General features: G+C 58.9%; 3 protein-coding genes and 1 long non-coding RNA gene across 24 annotated transcripts in view; 3 read left to right on the top strand and 1 right to left on the bottom strand.

Moving 5' to 3' along the window:
- The first annotated feature begins 80 nt into the window (after positions 1-80).
- Positions 81-4,196, top strand: LOC111754863 (uncharacterized). Its single transcript, XR_002789541.2, has 3 exons — positions 81-589; positions 1,147-1,313; positions 2,770-4,196. It is a non-coding gene; the product is annotated as an uncharacterized LOC111754863 (long non-coding RNA).
- Positions 4,197-6,877: 2,681 nt separating this feature from the next.
- On the top strand, positions 6,878-10,665 carry Ogfod2 (2-oxoglutarate and iron dependent oxygenase domain containing 2). 5 transcript variants are annotated; one of them, XM_013144761.2, is made up of 8 exons: positions 6,878-7,028; positions 7,270-7,487; positions 7,855-7,911; positions 8,687-8,800; positions 8,880-8,979; positions 9,440-9,567; positions 9,733-9,990; positions 10,074-10,665. In XM_013144761.2, exons 2-8 carry the CDS (start codon positions 7,356-7,358, stop codon positions 10,338-10,340), a joined length of 1,056 nt encoding a protein of 351 aa, XP_013000215.1. In that variant the 5' UTR covers positions 6,878-7,028; positions 7,270-7,355; the 3' UTR covers positions 10,341-10,665. The 5 variants fall into 5 exon arrangements, with proteins under 5 accessions (XP_013000215.1, XP_003462958.1, XP_023417771.1 ...); XM_003462910.5 differs by having other exon boundaries at positions 6,903-7,069; XM_023562002.2 differs by having other exon boundaries at positions 6,907-7,487; positions 10,074-10,381; positions 10,494-10,665.
- Positions 10,666-11,183: 518 nt separating this feature from the next.
- On the top strand, positions 11,184-12,978 carry Arl6ip4 (ADP ribosylation factor like GTPase 6 interacting protein 4). Of its 8 annotated transcripts, none has more exons than XM_013144765.3 (6): positions 11,184-11,440; positions 11,659-11,796; positions 12,045-12,332; positions 12,410-12,527; positions 12,680-12,749; positions 12,823-12,978. In XM_013144765.3, exons 2-6 carry the CDS (start codon positions 11,670-11,672, stop codon positions 12,877-12,879), a joined length of 660 nt encoding a protein of 219 aa, XP_013000219.1. In that variant the 5' UTR covers positions 11,184-11,440; positions 11,659-11,669; the 3' UTR covers positions 12,880-12,978. The 8 variants fall into 8 exon arrangements, with proteins under 8 accessions (XP_013000219.1, XP_005000507.1, XP_003463006.2 ...); XM_005000450.4 differs by having other exon boundaries at positions 12,021-12,332; XM_003462958.5 differs by having other exon boundaries at positions 11,659-11,829.
- A 355-nt stretch (positions 12,979-13,333) lies between these two features.
- Pitpnm2 (phosphatidylinositol transfer protein membrane associated 2) overlaps positions 13,334-19,405 on the bottom strand; it is a 128,994-nt gene continuing 122,922 nt past the window's right edge. For 8 of the 10 annotated variants that reach the window (XM_063225520.1, XM_063225524.1, XM_063225527.1 and 5 more), the window contains 10 exons: positions 18,948-19,112; positions 18,483-18,641; positions 17,965-18,113; positions 17,581-17,697; positions 17,272-17,388; positions 17,051-17,199; positions 16,796-16,945; positions 16,259-16,442; positions 16,043-16,171; positions 13,334-15,959 (listed from right to left, as the gene is read on the bottom strand). In XM_063225520.1, coding sequence (XP_063081590.1) covers positions 15,636-15,959; positions 16,043-16,171; positions 16,259-16,442; positions 16,796-16,945; positions 17,051-17,199; positions 17,272-17,388; positions 17,581-17,697; positions 17,965-18,113; positions 18,483-18,641; positions 18,948-19,112 — 1,643 coding nt within the window. In that variant the 3' untranslated portion in view covers positions 13,334-15,635. The remainder of the gene's footprint in view (positions 15,960-16,042; positions 16,172-16,258; positions 16,443-16,795; positions 16,946-17,050; positions 17,200-17,271; positions 17,389-17,580; positions 17,698-17,964; positions 18,114-18,482; positions 18,642-18,947; positions 19,113-19,405) is intronic. The other 2 variants (XM_063225525.1, XM_063225526.1) reach the window with 1 other exon arrangement.

The following is a 19,405-nucleotide window of genomic DNA, read 5'->3' as shown; positions in this document are numbered from 1 at the left end:
CTCACGGGGTGGGGCCTCGTGAGTGGGCGGGACTCTGGCAAGCGAATCCTTCCCTCGGGGGCGGGGCCTGGTGGGCGGGACATCCTGCGTAGGGCGGGCACAGCCTCCCAGGGGCGGGGCCAGAGCTGGTCACCTGCTCACCTGAGGTGAACTCTGAACCCCTCTGGGCCGCAGCCTCTACACTCTGCGTGCTCTCCAGCTGGGCGCCGCTTATCCGCTCATCCCCACGGGAGGGAAACGGCCCCGCCTCCTGGAACTTTTCCCTTAGAGCTGCAGCCCGCCAGTTCGGAGTTGGGGTAGAGGGTTATGATCTACCTTCACCCTCCACCATTCAGCACGCATTTATGGAGCACCTACTGTGAGCATACAGTACTCTAAGCATCCGAGAAGCCGAGCTTGGGGCGCGCCTGCAGTGCCAACTGTGTGGGAGGCTGAGGCAGGAGGATCACTTGCGCCCGGGAACCCGGCAATATAGTGACCCTCTTAAAAAAAAAAAAAAAAAAAAGGCAAAGAAAAAAACCCACCGATATCCAACCAGAAACCAAACAAGATCACTATCCTCCTGGAGCTGACCTTCTGACGTTAAGTAGTAAGGAATACATTTCATGGAGAGAATCAGTATTTGCCAGGCTTGGGAGGGGGAGGAGCAATCAGTACCGACCGCTGGGTGCCAGGTGCTTTTGTGCAGCCCAGATAGAACAGTGTATACAGCTCCGTGGGGACAGGTGGAGAGGTGATGGAAGCCTCCGAGGGCAGCCAATCCAGGCTGAAGAACTGGCTAGGCCAGGCCAATGGGGAACAGCAGGAGGGGGTGGGGAACGGGCTGGGGGCGGGGCATCGGGTCCCTCTGCCCCACCCTCAGCCAGAGGTTTCTGCATGCTGTGTATTTATTTATTTAGTGGTACTGGGGGATCGAACTCATGACCTCGCACTTGCCAGGCAGGTGCTTATGCCACTGAGCTAAACCCCCAGCCGCTAAATTTAAAACAGCTTCTGATTTAAAAGGAATTTTTTTGGGGGGCTAGGTAGGAATTTCTTGTATAGAGAGAGGTACAAAACTGACATGCAAAAGGCAGCTAAGATAGGCGCTACAAGGCGGTTACAGCAGTGGCAAAGTCTGGGACTAACCTAGATCCCCTTCCACAGGGAGCTGCGGGATAATTAGAGAGCACCCTTCTGGCAGAGGCTCGGCGCCCGGGGAAAATGCACGCAGGACAGAAAGTCACAGGAAGCGCAGCCTCAGAAGCCGGCTGAGTAGAGCGGGACTGTGGTATCGCTTGGGCGAGCACACAGGCAACAGAGAACTGCAAAAGGTGGGATGAAACAGTGAGGATCTAAATGTAAAAATGTAGTACAGGAAAAATCACCTTGTCATTAATTTCCCCAAATCCTGCTAACACACTTAGCCCATTTTTCTTGCCACTTGATGTACCAGGTCAGAGTCTTCTTATGTGAGAGTTGTTATTTTATTTTACTTTTTTTTGTGTCTTTTTGAAACAGGGTTTCATGATACAGTGCAGGCTGGCCTTGAACTCCCAGGGATCCTCCTGTCTCAGCCTCCCCAGTGCTAGGATGACAGGTGTCAGGTGTGTGCCAGAGCTGCACTACTGTGGCTGCCTGATGTCCTGAGCAGATTAAAATGTTGACCTTTCAAGGTCATTTTGACTTTGAAGAGCCAGGAGTCCCACAGTACCAGGTCTGATGAATAAAGTGGGTGAATGCACCCTAAAACGTTTTTATAAGCCTGCCTTTTCATCAGTATTCACCTAGTTTTTGATCACACGTTGTAAAGACCTCTATGAAATAAGACTTACAAGGCTGCCTTGGGAAGGAGGACGGAATGAGTTCAGATCGAGGGACAATACACTGAAGGAGGATTAATGGCAATGTATCTTCTACTGTAATAAAATTTTTAAAAATCGAAACCTTCACCATATTTTTGATCACACCTCATACTTAAATCAGGCTTGAATGGTTATCCAAAATAACTTGAACATCTGAGACCTAGGACCACATCCAGGCTCTGCCCTCCTTGCTGTGTAATCCTGGTCAGGTGACTCTGCCTCTGGGGCGCTGTGAAGGATCTTTAGGATGCTTTGGAGATGGGAGGTGATTTCAGTGGGTCCCCGGGTGGTTAACTCAGTTCAAACAATTCGCCAAAGTATCCCAGTGGCTGCTAGCAAAGGAACAAAATTAAAAGGAGATGAAACTGCTGCCAGAGAACTGTGTGGTAACTTTCAGGAATTTGTTGAGAGAAAAATCTACAACCAGGGCAAATTCATGCCAATCAAGCTGGGTTGTTATCCAGCACTCCGGGGGCTGAGGCAGGAGGATGGCTGCGAGTCGGAGGCCAACCTGGGCTACAAAGTGAGTTCAAGACCTGTCTGAACTGCATGGTGAAACCTTTTCTCAAAAAGGTGGTTAAAAAACAAAACAAAACATAACCTATGCTGTTCTGGAAATGTCTACCATCAAGGACATTTGTTCCTGACACTCGGTGAAATACTCCCGAGGACAGGTCACACAGAGAGAGTGTGTTAAGATTACTGTTCCAGGGGCTGGGGGTTTAGCTCAGCGGTATAAGCGCCTGCCTTGCAAGTAGGCAGTCGTGAGTTCGATCCCTGGTACCGATAAAAAACAAAACAACAACAACAAAAAAAAAGATTACTGTTCCAGAGTCACATTCAGAACTGTTCCAGAGTCACATTCTTAATTCTACTGTTCTTAATCTTAATCTTACAATCTTAATGTGTTGTGTAAATATCATAGGTTCACACAAACTTTGTCATGAGGAAAGCAAGAAACACAAACAACAAAACCTGCGTGTTCAAAGGAACTGAACCTGTCAAACCTTCCTGTCACTTATTTCAGTCAAAAAGACACGTGGAGAGAGCAGTCTGTTCCCAGACAGTGACTTGATAGAATCCACGACCTTGCACTTGTCAGACAGGCGTTTGTGCCACTGAGCTAAATCCCCAGCCGTCACCAAAGCACAGAGAGAGCTTTTCCCAGACGATGAAGAAAACTGAGTCCTGGTGAAGCAGACACGTGAGCAGCTAACAGTGACAGTTACACGGACTGCAGACGGCTGTGACCATGTTGGTGCTGAGCAGGCTGAGTGCTGGCTGACTCTCATGGCAAGGATCTGAGCCGTCGGGTGCTGAGGGGTGCTGAGGGCCCGGCAGAGGCTGCCAGCAGAAGCCTCCCAGTGATACCAGAAGGGCAGGACCGAGCCCGAGGAGCACAGTAATCACAGAGGTGCCCTGAACGGGCAGACCGCGCAGTTATCTAGAACAGCAAGATGCCAGCTTCTGCTGACCAGTGGCTGTTACGGGGCTTCGGACCACAAGAAAGAAACAGAAGATCCAAAATAACAGAAACCATCCCTGGCGCGTGCAGTGCCCCCTGTATGTTCATCTTGGTGACTGTGGATCTGCGGTGGGACGTACCCGGGTGGAAATGGTTGGGTCCTAAGGCCAAACAGGCTTTATAAGCCAGTTTAGGGTTAGATGGCATCTTGGGTGACCTAAATCACAGTTCTGAATGTGACTCTGGAATCTGAGTGTTGATGTGGAACCTGTCTACTGTTCTTAATCTGTGTTATATGAAGTAAATTATGAGTAATGTCAGGCCAGGCCAGGGATCTGTGTGTGTTTGTGCTGAGTTGCAGGGTGTCTAACAAAAGTCCCTGCACATTACACACACTCCATAAATTTTACTTAAATTGAAAAAAGAAATATTCACGGCAGCTTCGTTCATTACATCTCCAAACTACATGCACAGCCTACCTGGCAAATCTAGAAAAGATTAATGGAGATGAGGAAGTTCAGCTAAGAGGGGAAATACAATGCAGCCTAGAGAAAGTGGGCTGGTTCCACAGGAGAGTGGACGGTTTTCAGGAACACAGTGTGGAGTGAGAGGGGGTATACAAAACAGCTCCAGGTGCACAAACCGGACTAGGTTAACCTCTGCTAGCACGAGTCAGGGTGATGATGAGCTTTGGGAGGTGGGTGGTGGCCAAGAGAGGACCTGGGTGCAGGAATGTTCAGTGTCAGGCCTCACAGGTGTGTCTAGTTTGAAAATTTGACAGGCCAGGCTGGCCTCCAACTCAGCGATTCTTCTGTCTCAGCCTCCTGGGTGCTGGGATTACTGATGTAAGCCACCACACCAAGGCCCTAATAAGACTTTGGACCTCACTGAGTCTCAGTTTCCTCATCTGTACAATGGGGTTAGTGGTACCTCAGGCTGTCAGCTGCTGGAAGCACATAGTAAACCGATGCTTTTTTTTTTTTTTTTTTTTATCTGTACCGGGGATCGAACTCACGACTGCCTGCTTGCAAGGCAGGCGCTTATGCTGCTGAGCTAAATCCCCAGCCCCAACTGATGCTTCTTATTAACTAGATTTTTTGTTTTGTTTTGTTTTTGGTTCTGAGACAGGGTCTTACTCTATAACACCGGCTGGCTTGAGCCTACTGTGTAACCCAGGCTGGCCTCAAATTGCAGTGACCCTCTTGCCTCAGCCTCCCGAGTGCTAGATTATAGATGTCACAGCTCTGGTAATTATTCTTGCTGCTGTCCCGTTGGTGACTGAGCCAGGCTGGGGTGCAGTGGAGGTGGGGACACTGTCTGATCTGGGGGTCTCATGATCACACTATGAACTGCGTGCGCACCGGGGAAACTGAGCTCCAACTGGGCGCAGCAGCGGGTGATGGACTGCAGGGCCAGCCTGCCCTGGGCCTGGCCAGGGCACAGGCATAAAGCTGGGCCTTGGGGAGACAGGTGGTTAGGGGTGAATAGCAAGCTGGGGAAATGGAGTCCTTCCTGGAGAGCAGGTCCTCTGCCATCCTGGGGTAATTGAGATGTGAAACTTTAAACAGTGCCTCGGGCAGAGGACAGCTTCGGGAAGGAAGCCGTCCTCTTCTCTCGAAGTTGGGAGGCCCAGACTGGGCTCCCGGACGCCCCTAGCCCTGTGGCCTCACACCTAAGGACAGAGGACACTGACGTAGACCTGGTTGCTCCTTTAGGGACAACACAGTCATCAGACTTGCTCTGACTGCAGATGATCCCACTTCTGAGCTGTATGACCTTGGTGGGACAGTGGCCCCCTCTGGCCCTCATTTTCTTCACAGTGTTTGCCGTGAAGTTTAAACAGATTCCCTCTGCACATAGGTAAGATTCAGAAGGTTCAGCCAAGGCCTGTTTTGCACAAGGATTCAGTGCCAACCCCAGGAGGGCTCATTCCCTGCATTTTGGCTTTCTGAATACTTTTCTTTTTTTCCTGGGATGGAACTCGTGACCTCATACTTGCCAAGCAGGCGCTTATGCTGCCGAGCTAAACCTCCAGCCTGTCTGCTACTTGTATTACAACACTATGTTTCTGATCGTCATCCCCATTGTAAATGTATGAGGGCCATTCTCATTGCCTTACTTCTCTGTTCTTTACACAAGTCAAGCTTGTGGTCACCCCAGGACCGTTGCACTGTCAGTTTCCCAGCCTAAAACCCTTTCCTGACAGATAGGGCTCAGCTGAATGTCTCAGTCACCCTGACCTCTCTCCATCTCCCACTTCATCTTCCCAGCACTTGTGAGGAGAGGGAAAGCTGGACCGCACACCTTTATTTTGTTCTTACTCTCTGTCTTCCACACTTTCTAAGGCCGTAGAGAACTGAACATGCCCCTGGCAGGCAGGAAGCTGTGAATGTGACTTTATTCCGGACAGCGTCTTTACAGATGGGATCCAGGTATGGTCCTGGATAAACCTGCCTGTGATCATGACCCTGCTATGCCACGCAGAGGCCACGAGGGTAGGACTCCTGGCCACCCGGCCTGTGGTAATTCCAAACCGTAAGCTAATACAGGTAGGGAGCTTGTCCGACACCCCAGAAACACCTCATCCGCTCAGGCGCACACCAGACTCACAATCAGGGGGCCCCCTGCCTCTGTGCAGCCCGAGTGACACACAGCCAGGCAGCTGTGGGCTGTGAAAGATTCCCCCTGGGGCCCTGTGGTGGTGCCCTTCGAGCAATGGCAGAGAGGACAGCCAGGCCCAGGGTGTTCCCTTCCTCTTCAGATCAGGGCTCCCTTGGGGGCTGGGCTTACTACAGAACAGGGCCACATGTTCCATGTGTGCTGTGCGTGTGCCTCGGCGCGTGTGAGGCCTAGGTGTGTGACTGCTGCCGGATGTGGGGTGTGAGTGCGCGAGCTAGGTGCACGCAGCAGGCCGTGGGCTGCTGTGAGCTAGTGAGGATGTCCTGGAGTGCGCATGTGCATGCATATGCTTGCGTATGCATGGTGTGTGCTGGCGTGGGGAGAAGCATGGATAAGAAAGCAAGGTTGATGAGACAGCACCAAGAGGCACCCAGAGAAAACCCCCAACCCCACGGAACCCCAGGCTTCAGGCTCCCCGCGGTGGGAAGGGACAGGTTGGGGGAGGGGACTCCTAGGGCAGACTCCAGAGGCCCGGCCTCTCCGAGCCTCAGTTTCTCCGGTAGATAACAGGAGTGTCTAGCTCAGAGGTCTGTCGTGGGAAGGAAAGGGGTCGAGGCAATGGTAGATGTCTCAGCGCAGGTCCAGACATAGAAGGCGCTGTCACTTGCAATCTTCTGGCGGAGAGAAAGGCTTCACCGAGCCCTGGCCGGGCTTCTAGGGCAGGGGCGAGGGTGGAATCCCGGACACCAATTCCCTACCCGGTGTCTCAGGCCTCCTGAGTGACGGGGCTTTGCAGACCTGGGCTCTGGGGTGCACAAGGGGGAAAGGACGAGGACCCTAAGAGACGGTTAACCTGGAAGACACCAAAGCATCACTTATCTCACACTGCGGCTGCGCAAACTCAAACCCGGCCCACACTCAAGGGGAGCCCCCCCCCAGCAAACCACGCCCAGGGTTCCGCTCACATCCGGGGCCTTCCCGGTCGTCGCCGGAAGTCGCGCAGGCCGGAGTATTACCGTGGATGAACTGTGTAAACCAAAAGTTTTGAGTGTCTGCGGGTCCCGGAGTAAACGCTGCACTCGCGCTCAGACAGGAACAAGGTCGGACCTCAAAACTCCTAACTGTCCTGCTTCCTTGTGAGGTCAGGTGCCTCTCCGAAAGTTCCTAGCTGAGTAGGGGGCCGCATTTAAAAGGAAAGGCTTTGTGGGCCTGAGTTCGTACCTGCCCACGAGGGTGTGACTTAGCTCGTCTACCCACATAGTGTCCCGTGGTGGGGAAATCATGAGGCAGAACCTGGGGGCCGCTGCCCTCTTCGTTCTTATCCTACTCTTGGGAATTTAGAACGGCCCTTTGGGTGCCGGCTCCACCCCGCTCTCGTACCCGGAAGTGCCCCTACGGAATCCGAGAGGGCCGCGTAACGCTTCACCATGGCGACGGCTGCAGCTCCTCGCCGCTTCTGCCGCTGCGCCTGCTTCTGCTCGGAGAACCTGTACGTGGCGCGCTATGGGCTGCACCTTCGCTTTCGAGACGAGCGGCAGCTGCGCCAGGACTACGGCTCTGTGAGTGACCCCTGCTGGCTCTCGGGAGACGCGGACAGAGGGTAGACGAGGGATCATTGTCCCCGAGGTTTCGAGTTCAGATACAAAGCCGTTTCCCCGCGCGCCTCGGTGTGCCCATCATAAAGGGGTGGACAGCCTCACCGCAGTGAGTTGTCGCGAGGAAGGAATGGGCGAACCCACGTGTAGGTGCTCTGCTGGTATTGGTGGGAGCAACCCGGGAACTCCGCTCTGCGCTTAAGGTCACCTGCATGATCCCGGTACACCCTGGCTCACATCTCCATTTTAAGGAGAGGAAACGGAGGCGCAGAGACATCAAGGGACTTGCTCAAGGCCACACAGTCACACTCACTGGTTCGTCTTCTCCCAGATCCTGCGCAGCCGAGGCTGTGTCAACCCCGAGGACTTCCAGCAGCTCTTGGTGGAGGTAACGCTCCCGGCCTCGCCCTCCCAACCCTCCCTCTAAATGTGTCAGCGGACTGCAGGGTCTCCCAGCCTGTCTCTGAAGGGCTCCTTGGCGCCACTTCCTGCCCCCATTCACCCCTATTCCTGGGTCCTGGCACAAGGTGAGAAATGGAGAAAGAGTTGTCTGTGTCAGGCCCCTATTGACTGCGGAGTGAGAGGTTCCGCCACACCCTCATTTTGGAGTGGGCGTCGCCTGCTCAAGGCCTCGGTGTGGGTAGGATCGAGATCCAGGCCATGGGTCCTGTGACCCTTTTGGCCTCTGAGGCTGGTGCCAGGGCTGCTGCTGCCCACTTAGCCCCACTTCCCCGACCTGGACATGGCTGGACCGTGACACTGCTTCCACCCAGGCCAGGACTAGAGCAGCCCAAAGTGTGATACCCGTGCCCCTCAACCCCCCACATGCCTTGTAGAAAGAAGTTCCTTGCCGGAACCACCGTCCCAGCACTGGGAGGCTGAGGCAGGAGGACTGTAAATGTGAGTCCCTCCTGGAGAATTTAAGGAGACTTTATCTCAAAATAAAAAAGAAAAGGGGCAGATAATATAGGTCAGTTAAAAAAAAAAAAAAGCTAGACGTTTGCTACCTGCATTGGACTCTGATAGATTCAGGAACGTAGAGGAACGTGGCCTCCAGCCTGCGTGCCACTCTGGCCTTGCCAGACCTCAGTTTCATCATCTCTACAATGGGTTCAAGGGACTTGGAAACCCTGCAACAGGGTAACAGCTCTGTGTCATCCCAGCTTGAGCAGGAGGTGGTGCGGAGACGGCGGCTGGGGCAGGAGTCAGCTGCCAGGAAAGCCCTCATTGCGAGCTCCTACTGCCCAGCACGGCCCGACCTCTACAGCACACTGCAGGTACCAGGCAGGGAGCTCGGGGCTGGTTCCTGGAAGAGGTGGGGTATGCAGGCCCCTGTAGCTGGTGTGTTTTCCCTAGGATGCAGCTTTGGCTCCTGAGTTTCTGGCTGCAGTTAAGTACAGTACGTCCCCGGGTGCAGACCTCTTGGGTCTCCTCCAGCGGCTGGAGATAGTGTCAGGTGAGGCCATGACCCCGAACCCCAGCAGGATTTGGGAGTGGCAGCCAGAGATGCCTGGGTATGGGAGATTTGGTATGTCTTCCCTCAAAAAACAAATTAGAGACTGGGTATGGTGTACATGCCTGTGATCCCAATACTGGGGAGGCTGAGGCAGGAGGATTCCTGAGAATTCAAGGCCAGCTTGGGCTACAAAGGGAGTTTAAGACCAGCCTGAACTGCTTAGGGAAACCCTATCTCAGAAAAACAAAACAAAACAAAACAAAACAAAACACCTGCAGCAGCTGGCAGGGCCAGTGACACAGCCTTCAAGCGACAGGGAGGGGCCCTGCAGTGAGAGCTGAAGGTCCTCCCATGCCTACTGTATTGACGAGCAGCAGGCTGGGCAGACGGAATGACTGAAGCCCAGGCCTGCTTGGCCCTACCTGAGCACCCAGCCCACTGTCCATCTGTCCCGTCACAGAGGAGAAGCGCATCTACCGGGTGCCTGTGTTCACAGTGTCCTTCTGCCAGGCCCTGCTGGAGGAGCTAGAGCACTTCGAACAGTCGGACATGCCCAGGGGAAGACCCAACACCATGAACAACTACGGGGTGGGTGAAGCGGGCTCTGTGTGCTGGGAGTGTGGGAGTGGCGGCGGCCGGGAGCTGTTGGGGTAGGGGTGCTGCAAAACTGAGCAGTGGCCTCAGGAAGAACAGTTCCCAGGGACGCAGGCAAGGCCCCAGAGGCCTCTCTGCTGACCCCAGGGCTACTCCCAGGTGCTGCTGCATGAGCTGGGCCTGGATGAGCCGCTGGTGACGCCGTTGCGGGAGCGCTTCCTGCAGCCCCTGATGGGCCTGCTGTACCCTGACTGTGGCGGGGCGGGGCTGGACAGCCATCGAGCCTTCGTGGTCAAGTATGCACCAGGCCAGGACCGGGAGCTGGGCTGCCACTATGATAATGCGGAGCTCACACTCAACGTGGCCCTGGGCAAGGCCTTCACAGGGGGTGCCCTGTACTTTGGGGGCCTCTTCCAGGTGAGCGTGTGAGCCCCATGGGCAGGGATGGGTACAGTACCCCGTGGGTACACAGGCCTGAGCCCTGCCAATGCTATGTGTAGACACCTGCAGCCCTGACACAGCCGCTGGAGGTGGAGCATGTGGTGGGCCATGGTGTCCTGCACCGGGGCGGCCAGCTACATGGGGCCCGTGCCCTGGGCACCGGCGAGCGCTGGAACCTGGTCATCTGGCTCCGGGCCTCAGCTGTGCGCAACCACCTCTGCCCCATGTGTTGCCGGAAGCCGGATCTTGTGGACGAGGCAGAGGGCTTTGGTGACGGCTTCACCCGGGAGGAGCTCCCCTCAGTGGACGTGTGCACGCTGACCTGAGCCTGGCCTGGCGCGGCAGTGGGGCTGGGGTGGCAGGGCAGGTGAGGCCTCTGTTGCCCTGGGCCCAGAGGGGCAGAATAAAGTCCCTGTTCCCTTCAGCCATGCTACTCAGTGGTCAGTGAGGTGCTCCAGCTTGTGGTCCTTGCTTGGCAGGCGGACTGGTCAGCACAGGCTCGCTGGCAGCAGAGCTTCTGTGTGCGTTTTACAGGATGAGTACTTTCTCCCGGGATGGGTGAGGAGCGGGGACTGCGGCCACTGCCCTGGCTCGCTCTTCCAAGTGCCGTAAGAATCCAATGAGCTCCTGCTAATAAATTGCTTTGTGAGAGCCTTCTGCGTGTGCTGTTGTAGTTACCGGCGAGTTTACAACGGGTGTGGGGGGCTCCAAAACTGGAGGAGGTGCGCCCAGTTTGGGGCTGCGCACTGAAGATGTGGGCATGTCCACTTTGACGGCGCAGAGATGGGAATGCCACCCGCCTTGTTCCCTGTTGCACGGTTCCCTGTTGCGGAAGCAGGCGGCAGGTTTCTGAGGGGTCCTGCCTTCCATGCAGTCACTGTCACCGCCTCTCTGGCCCCTCCGCAGTGCTTCGGTCGGGTTTGCGACCTGGAGACTGGGTGCTGTTGGAAAGACCTGGGCGTCTCAGCCCAGAGCTCCTGGGTTCGTGACCAGCTCGGGAGGGCGGCATCTTCCCTGGGATCAGGGAGAAGATGCGGGAGCCCAACCCCTGGAGGGGGGCGAGAACTTGAGGATCGGCTCGGAGAGGGAAACCCGGGTGCCCAGCTCGCCTCTGCAGGAAGGAGGCGCGGCAGAACCGAAGGCGGCGGGTCCCCGCTTGCCACCCGGACGGCTCCCGGTGCACCGCCCGGGCCGGAAGTGGCCTGACAGCACCTCGCTGCCGCTTACTCGCCGCGTGAAGCGCGGTGAGGGGCTGGCAGTCTGATCCGATTCTCGGCTGGAGCGAGTGCACAGCAGTCTTGGGGTCCTCCTTGAGGACGCAATAGTCCGGGCCACGAGCACGTCGGAAAGGCCTTGGGGTGACTCTCACCTGAGAGAGTAGGCGTCGGTCCCGGGCGCGGAGCGCGGTGCGCAGGCGCGGAGCTGGGTGAGAGGGCGGGCCCTTTAAAGGAGCCGCGGCGCGGGGGTCTTGGAGTCCGCGAAGTTGGACTTCTCCAGGGCAGGGGTGGAAGAGGATCGCCGCGTTCTCGGTGGTGACGGGTACCAGGCGCCCCGAGGACTGGCCCTTGGTTGCTGCCCCGGGCATTCACCCTGCGATCCGGCCTTTGGGGGTCGCGGAGCCAGCGCGTCCCGTTCCGTCCCCAGCTCGCGGCGCTATGGCTCCTGTCGCCTCTCGCAAGCGCTCGAGAAGCCGCAGCCAGTCCCGGGGACGAGGGTCGGAAAAAAGAAGGAAGAAAAGCAGTGGGGACGCTCGGAGAAACTGCGCCACCTCCGGATCCCAAGGTCGCAGGGCCAGCGCCGCCGAGGGGGCGGAGGGTGAGGTCCTCTGAGGGTAGGGAGGGGTGCGGGGCAACTCGGGGTGCAGTGTCGCCCAGATCAAAAGACCCACGGACAGGGCGGAGCTGAGCCCCTACTGGCCCACCGAGGCGCTCCCTGTGCAGACCTGAGGCTGCCGCAGGCCTGGACAAGGGGACAAATGTTTACTTCTTGCCCTCCCGGCCTTCCAGCCTCACCTTCTCCCTGCATCACAGAGAGAAGCAAGCACAAGGCCCGGAGGAGACCGCGATCCAGCTCCTCCTCCTCTTCTTCCAGTTCTTCCAGCTCCTCGTCCTCGTCCTCCTCCTCCTCCTCTTCCTCCAGCGATGGCCGAAAAAAGCGGGGGAAACACAAGGACAAGAAGAGAAAGAAGAAGAAGAAAAGGAAGAAGAAGCTGAAGAAAAAAGGCAAGGAGAAGACAGGGGTGCAGCCAGCTGAGGCTCTGCCTGGCCCCTCACTGGAACAGTGGCACCAGTCAGCCTGGGAGGAGGACAATGGCCCAGGTACGGCATGGCCACGCGCAGCGAGGAGCCCCACACCCCAGCCACCCAGCACCACCTCTGCCTTTCTTCCCTTCCAGTCCTGACGGATGAGCAGAAGTCCCGAATCCAGGCCATGAAGCCCATGACCAAGGAGGAGTGGGACGCCCGACAGAGCGTCATCCGCAGGGTGGTGGACCCTGAGACAGGACGCACCAGGTGGGGGGCGCTTGGCACAACCAGGCCCATAGGGGAGTGGGAGCCACAGCTGCCCCAGAAAGGCCCTGTGTGGGGCAGTGCGGTGGCCGCCAAGCCCAGTGCCCCCTGCCCCTGGTTCAGCCTGCCACGAGGAATGTACTCTCTGTCCACAGGCTCATTAAGGGAGATGGGGAGGTCCTGGAGGAAATCGTAACCAAAGAGCGCCATAGAGAGATCAATAAGGTTGGTGCTGCCCCGTTGCCCATGCCCCCCCCCATGCTGTTTTTGACACCCTCCCCCCCCTTTCTTTTGCTAGCAAGCCACCCGTGGAGATGGCCTGTCCTTCCAGATTCGAGCCGGACTGCTTCCCTGAGGCCCTGCTGGCAAGACCTGAAGATGGCCTATGGTGGGGTCCCGGGCCCCCATCTGGAGGAGTGCCCGCCACCTGGGTATTAAACATTGCTTAGCTGCAGACCGACTGTGTGTTCTGTTGCAGCATCTGTGCTGAGGGGAGGGACGAGCAGGGCCCCACTGGGCCGGGGCAGGTGCTGCTCCCCTTGCCAGGTGGGAAAGCGCAGTGTGCAGGCAGACCGAGAGTGAGTCCCCGTGTCCCCCACCCCGCTGGGCCACGGCTCTGTCTCCACCTTTCCTCAGACATGTCATGCAGGTAGGAGCCTGGGGCTCCTGATGTCTGTCTGTCCCCTGGAAAGCGGAGGCCGGCAGAGCACCTTGCATGAGTGTCCTGGCTCCACTGTGTGCAGTGCCTTGGTGGCCTGAGGGACTAGGCCAGCCCCACCATGGGTGCTCTGCAATAAAGAGACCAGAAGGAAGCCTTCCTGCTTCTTTAATCGGTGTAACAGACAGCGACGCTGAATACAGGCACACTCAGGCTGATGCCATGGGGACAGCATGGGAGGGACAGTCAGGAGACTGCTCACACGTGGCCAGAGACAGACAGCAGGGAGGACAGGGGAGGGCCGAGGCAGCGGGCGCTGGCAGGGTGTCCTGGGATCCCTCTAGAAATCAGAGACGGGCGCGAGGGGCTAAGGCTTCTACCCTAACAGGCCTGGGCGGGTGGCGTGGGCATGGCCTGCCTCACCCTTTGGTTACGGCTGGTCAGGCCTGGCCCTGCGGCTCAGCACCCAACGCTGTAAACATTTTTGGTATTTTTAAAGGACTCTGCCCTCCCTCTTGGTTCTGGAAACTGTGCTCCCTTAGGAGGAGAATGTGCCGAAAGGGACCTTACGGGAGGCAGGAAGCAGACCCGGAGGAGGAGAGACTGGGGGGGAGTGCCGTCTCACCGTCTATGGCTGAGGGCCCCGGGGGAGGCCCAGGGGACTATTGCTGTTGTCCTTGGCATGGCTGGCGGCTGGACAGGTGGGGGAGCCAAGAGCGGGGGGAGGGCTGCCCCCCGCAGAGGCCAGCCCACTGCCCGCTGCCCACTGGACCCCACGGCCAGGCCTCTAGCCTTTATTGCGGGTCTGCCGAGGCTCCAGGCACCCCTCCAGATGACTGGGCACCCAGGTAGAGGCCAGACTGGCAGTGGGGCCAGAAGAGGAGGTGGCGCTGGCCACAGGGTCCCTGGGCCAGGGCCATGATTGTCGGGCCAACCACTGCCCACTGGGGCGGAGGGGGCAGATATTGCACTTCCACTGCAACAGTTACCAGGGAACTTGGTCCATAGAATAATCGTTGCGTTATACGTAATGCCTGAAACAACACCAAAAAGCTACATCTTAAATAGGGTAAACCCTGAAGGTTCTGTCCCTCCAGACACTTTTCTCTACACAAAATAAATAGCTTTCCCTCTGCAGAGGCCCACTTCTGCAGGACATTTACATGGGCCCCCAGCTGTACATATCTACACGCGGGCAAGGAGTCAGCGCCAGCTTGTGCACCCCTGCTGGCCACACACCCCGAGGCTGCGACTGGGTTGGCAGCTTCCCAGAGACTGAGCCCCATCACCAGATATCGGGCCAAGGCCTGGCCCGGGCTCAGACCCGGCACAATGGGGGACAGCGTGTCCCCGGCCCAGTGAGGAGGGAGCTGTGGCCGCCTGCCCTTAAGCTAATGAAGCGAGCTGTGGCTTCTTAGATTCGCGTTGAAACGGAATTGGCATTAAAAAAATCTAAGTGTGCGCCCCACCCCCCAGTAGAAATTCAGTGGAATTGGCGGGGGTCAGGTGAGGCAGGGAGACCGAACCCCACCTAGTGGGCTGGGGCAAGGGCCCACGGGACCCAGAACCAGGCTGGACTCCGTCACAGTGCTGGGTGTTTAAAATGTGCAGGGGCTGCGCTTGTACTGAAAGAGTTAAGAAAAGGAAGCAGCCGAGGATCGCTCAGTTAAAAAAACCTCATAGAAATCAGACTGAGTAGAAAGGCCTAGAAACGCGGGCGGGCGGGAGGGCGGGCCTTGGCCGATGGCAGGTGAGGTGCAGAAGAGGTGGCCAGGCCCAAAGCCCCAGGGTGTTTGGGCTCTGGGTGTCACTGGCCTTACACCCAGGCTGTGTTCCCTGGGGCCAAAGATGCCACCAGGCCTGTGGCTGGCCAGGACTCCCGGCGGGGCAGGTGGAGGGTGGGCCGGGGCAGGGCTACAGAAATTAAATATGGCCTCTCTCCTGCTCGGATGAGGGTCTGCCGCACTGGAACCGTCTGTGCTGAGGTCCTGGTTCAGCAGTGCTGACCTCCATGCGTGTCACCCAGTCTGTAGCCTCAGGAGATGGAAACAGGTCTCCACTCTCACAAATCAGTGCAAAACCAGTGAGGTTGAACAGTTGAGAACTTGAGTCAACAAGAAGCAGGAGCCCTGCTGGAGCTGCTCCAGGTGGGAGGGCACGCGGGCGGGGACGGGAGGGTGGGCCGGAGGGGCCCACACCTGCACCAGGCGGCCAGGCCAGGGGAGCACCCCATCCCCCTGCCGCCCCATGCTGCTTGCTGTCCCACCGGGTCCAACAGCCAGACTCATCAGACCCTGGGGGCAGGGCTGGGAGCACTGGGTGTCGTGGCCCGTGTCTTCTGGGGGCACCGGGATGGTTTCCGGGCTATGTCAATGCTCGTGCTCAGGCTGGACCTTCAGATGGGTGGTGCCCTGGCCTAGCACCATGGAGACCACAGCACCCATGAACAGTGCCTACTTGGGGCCCGCAGCTGTGCCTGGCTCCAGCCGGCCAGCGATGGCCCGGCCCCAGCAGCTGGCCGCCATGCTCATGCTGCGCTGGCCCCGCTGCTCGCCCTCTGCCTGGCCCTGTGTCCGCTCAAGCCGGGGTCCAGGCCCACTGGGCTGGGCCGAGATGGTGCGGAGCAGGTGGTTCCGAGAGCGCAGGAAGTCGCCCTGGCTGGGGAGGCCGAAACTGCCCTTGCGCAGGGCCATTCGGGTGGCTGCGTTGCGGGCCGGCCGGGCCCGATGGTTGTACTTGAGCTGGGCCAGGTGGGCCGCGTAGCCATCCGTGATGAACTGCGGAGGTAGCGATGGGGTGCGATCAGGGCCTGGGATGCCCAGGGCTGCCCGCTGCGGCCCCGGGACTGAGGCCTGCTCACCTGGCACTGCTGCTGCAGCTTCTTGGTGGGCCGGCCCACGATGTAGATCTGCATGGGCGACAGGCTGATGGCGCTGTACACGGCCACATCCTTTGTGGAGCCGTAGGCCGCGTGCACGCGCAGGTGCAGCTGGGGGCAAGATGGGTGTGGGCATGGGGTGGGCCTCCTCTGCCACCCACCCTGCCCCTCCCCGCCCCACCCCGCACTGCACCCCACCTCGGAGATGAGCAGTTTCAGGAAGTTGGCCTTGTGCCGCAGCGGGTCATGCACCAGGCCGTCGCAGAAAGACACCACGCCATGGGGGAAGTTGTGCTGGGCCAGCCATGCCACCACCCGCTGCTTCTGCATGTCGGGCCGGCCCGTCACATAGATGATGAGGTAGCCCAGGTCTTGCCAGTGCCTGGGGGGAGGGCGGGCCCAGCATCGCACAGCTGCCCCCTCCCACCCGCTTTTCCTGCCCCCTGCAGAAAGGTGCACCTTTCACAGGCTCAACTGATGAGGGGGACCAGGAGGACAGTGATGGAGATGCTCCAAGGGCGCTGCCTGCCACGTCCGCAGTATCATCCTCCTGGGGTCCCACGGAGCTGGGACACTAAACTGTCGGGCTTGCACCTGTGTCCTTCAGGCCCAGATGCCAAGTGTTTCCCATCCCCGGCAGTACCAGGTCCCCTCACCTGGCCTGCCAGTGCCACCTGCCATGGAGTCCACCCATCTCATGATGACTGGCTACATGGTGCCTTCAGGACCACTCACCGTACCACGTCCACTGCCCCAGCTCGAACCTTGGGGTCACTGCCCATGATGGACACGCTGGCGGCGAAGGAGCCATCAATGCTGAAGACCACAAACTCTGTGCCCTTGGGCAGCACGGTGATGTAGCTGTCGGCAAACGTGTGGTCGCCCCTGGCCGCAGGGTCAGCTTGTCAGTGTCCACTGGGGCTCCTCCTCCTGCCCCCCACCAGCCTCGCTGCCCTGCACCCTCCTCCTGCCCCCAGCCCCACGTCACACCTGACCACCATCTTGACAGGATAAACGCCCACGCCCAGACGGTGCGCCTCAGGGATGGTGTAGGAGACGCGCCCACTGCTGTTGGTCACCAGTGTGTCCAGGTAGAGCCACTCGCCTGAGGGCGGCTGCAACATGATGTGCACGTCCACCTGGCATGGGGCAAGCCGTCACACATGGCCGGGCCTGGCTCCCACTCCCCGCTCCCTGCCCCATGTCCTCACTTTCTCTCCGGTGAGGGTGACCATGTCCAGAGGCCCATACATGAACCGGCCGGTCACGACCTGTGGGCCGTCCTCGTTGGCTACCGCATCATTGATCCGGTGGTTGGCCGTCACGTTCTGGAGACGGGAGTGGGGTCAGGTCAGAGTGGGCGGGGGCAGCTGTATCCTGCCCGGTGTGGCCAGTGGCTGCCTGGCCTTGGGCAAGGACATCACCCGGGGCTGTGGGTCCCAGCCTCAGACCCCTGCTGAACTGTGGCTGCTCCTCCAGACTCGGGCTTCTCCTGGGCTTCGTGTGGCGCCCGCCCTCACCCGAAGCTTCACGTGCGTCCGCTTGCGCTGCCACTTCTCTCTGGGCTGCGAGGGCGTGAACACTGACACCTCCTTGCCGTCCAGGTCCAGGATGCTGGCGCTGTCGTGTCTCATGACCTGGGGGTGAAGGTGGCCATGGGGCAGGTGCAGGCCCTGCCACCTGCTCCCTGCCTGCTGTGGACAGGTCCGTGGCCTGGGCAGCCAGCAAGGGGAGCCTGCGAGGTTTAGGGGCAAGGTTTAACCCACTGCTGCCTGATTTCCATTCGACTGCCCGTGCACCCTGTCCCTGCAGCCCTTAGTGTCCTAACAGGTCACACTGCCAGGCGCCTGCACCCTGCTTGCGCCCACTGTCTTATTTCCCTGGTGTCCCTGGGGCCCAGGTACCTGTCTCAGCAGGAAGGAGACCACGTCCGTGGACTCCCAGTAGCTGGCGTGGAAGAGGTGGGGCAGGGCCACGGTGGGAAAGGCCGTGAGGGCATCAGGGCAGTACAAGGCGTAGTCGATCCGCTTCTGGCCCCACCACTTGGCAGCAACTGTGGGGAGAAGGCCAGAGGCTGTCACTGTGCTGGGCTATTTGAGCCCCACAAGGGCCACCTGGCCTTCAGACCTGAGCAGTTAAGTTAGCCAACCTCCTCCGGGGTAGTGACTAGTCAGTGGCCACTGCAACTGTACTCGGGGAACCCACAGGACCCGTTGCACTGTCCTGGCTCCACACTACACACAGCCCGAGTGAGGAGGGCCCTGAGGTGCCCCTGTCCCGTCCGTCTCCCCCATGCTGCCCCCCCCGCTGCCACCACCCCCAGCTCCCCATTAGGCCCCAGCGGTGTGTGTGGAGAGACAGTGAAGTGTGCTTGGCAACGCAAGTGACCCCGAGTTAGAGAGGGCGCGTGTGTGGCAGGTACCGTCTCCGAGGTCCAGGCTGGGGAGGCAGGGAGCCCTTTCCAGGCTGGGGCTCGCCTTCCAGGCCCGGGGGTTGGGGCCAGGGGTGCTGGGGGCCGGGGAGGGCAGGGCCAGCAGGGACAGGCGCCTGACACTGGGGGTGTGGCTGAGCGTCGGGGCCTCTGAAGAGCAAGCACAGGTACCTGGCTCAGCCACACTGGACCGTGAGACAGAGCCAGGGCTGCGCATCTGCCAGGTCCCCTGGGGCCCTGCCTGCAACACATGCCATTACCCTGACTGCTGCTGGCTGCCGGGAGACCCGTGAGGGGACCGAGGCCCTCCACTGCTGCTTTTCCCTAGAGGCCTCGTCTGGGCACAGCCCCTGGAGTGCCACCCGCACAGCCTCCCCAGTGGTGGCTGCTAAGGATGCTCTGGACCAGGCCATCTGTCCCTGAGGGCGTGGTGGCCCCAATGGAGGCCAAACTCACTCTGGGCAATGCTGGACGCAGTGCAGCTCTCAGCCATGCCTGACACCTGGCTGGCGATGCTGATCTCGCTAGCTCTACGGAAGCCTCGGCTGGTGGGGGCCATGCCAGGAGACGAGGGGGCTGTGTGCTCCTGGAAGACGGCGCTGTGGGTCTGGAGCGTGTCCGCTGCAGGCACACAGGGACAGAGGCTGGTTAGGGAGGCCCGCCTGACCCCATCCCCCAGCAGTGGGACAGCCAGCATGTGCCTTAGCTGGGGCAGGCAGGGGCTCAGCTTTGTCAGGGCCTGTGGCTCAGGGCTGCGAGGGTGAAGGGCCTGGAGCTGTGGCAGGGGAGGACAGACAGACAGACACACAGACATGGGGAGGCGAGGCACCCTCCCCCCATGCAAGGCTCTTGGCCGTCTCTGCAGCCCCAGCAGCACTGGGCCTGTGGGCTTCCCCAGCCCAGCTGACACCTGG

The sequence above is a fragment of the Cavia porcellus genome, unplaced genomic scaffold (genome assembly GCF_034190915.1).
Source record: "Cavia porcellus strain 051 isolate PalLab524CR breed Dunkin Hartley unplaced genomic scaffold, mCavPor4.1 scaffold_16, whole genome shotgun sequence".
NCBI lineage: Eukaryota > Metazoa > Chordata > Mammalia > Rodentia > Caviidae > Cavia > Cavia porcellus.
This window is presented reverse-complemented; position numbering and strand designations above follow the sequence as displayed.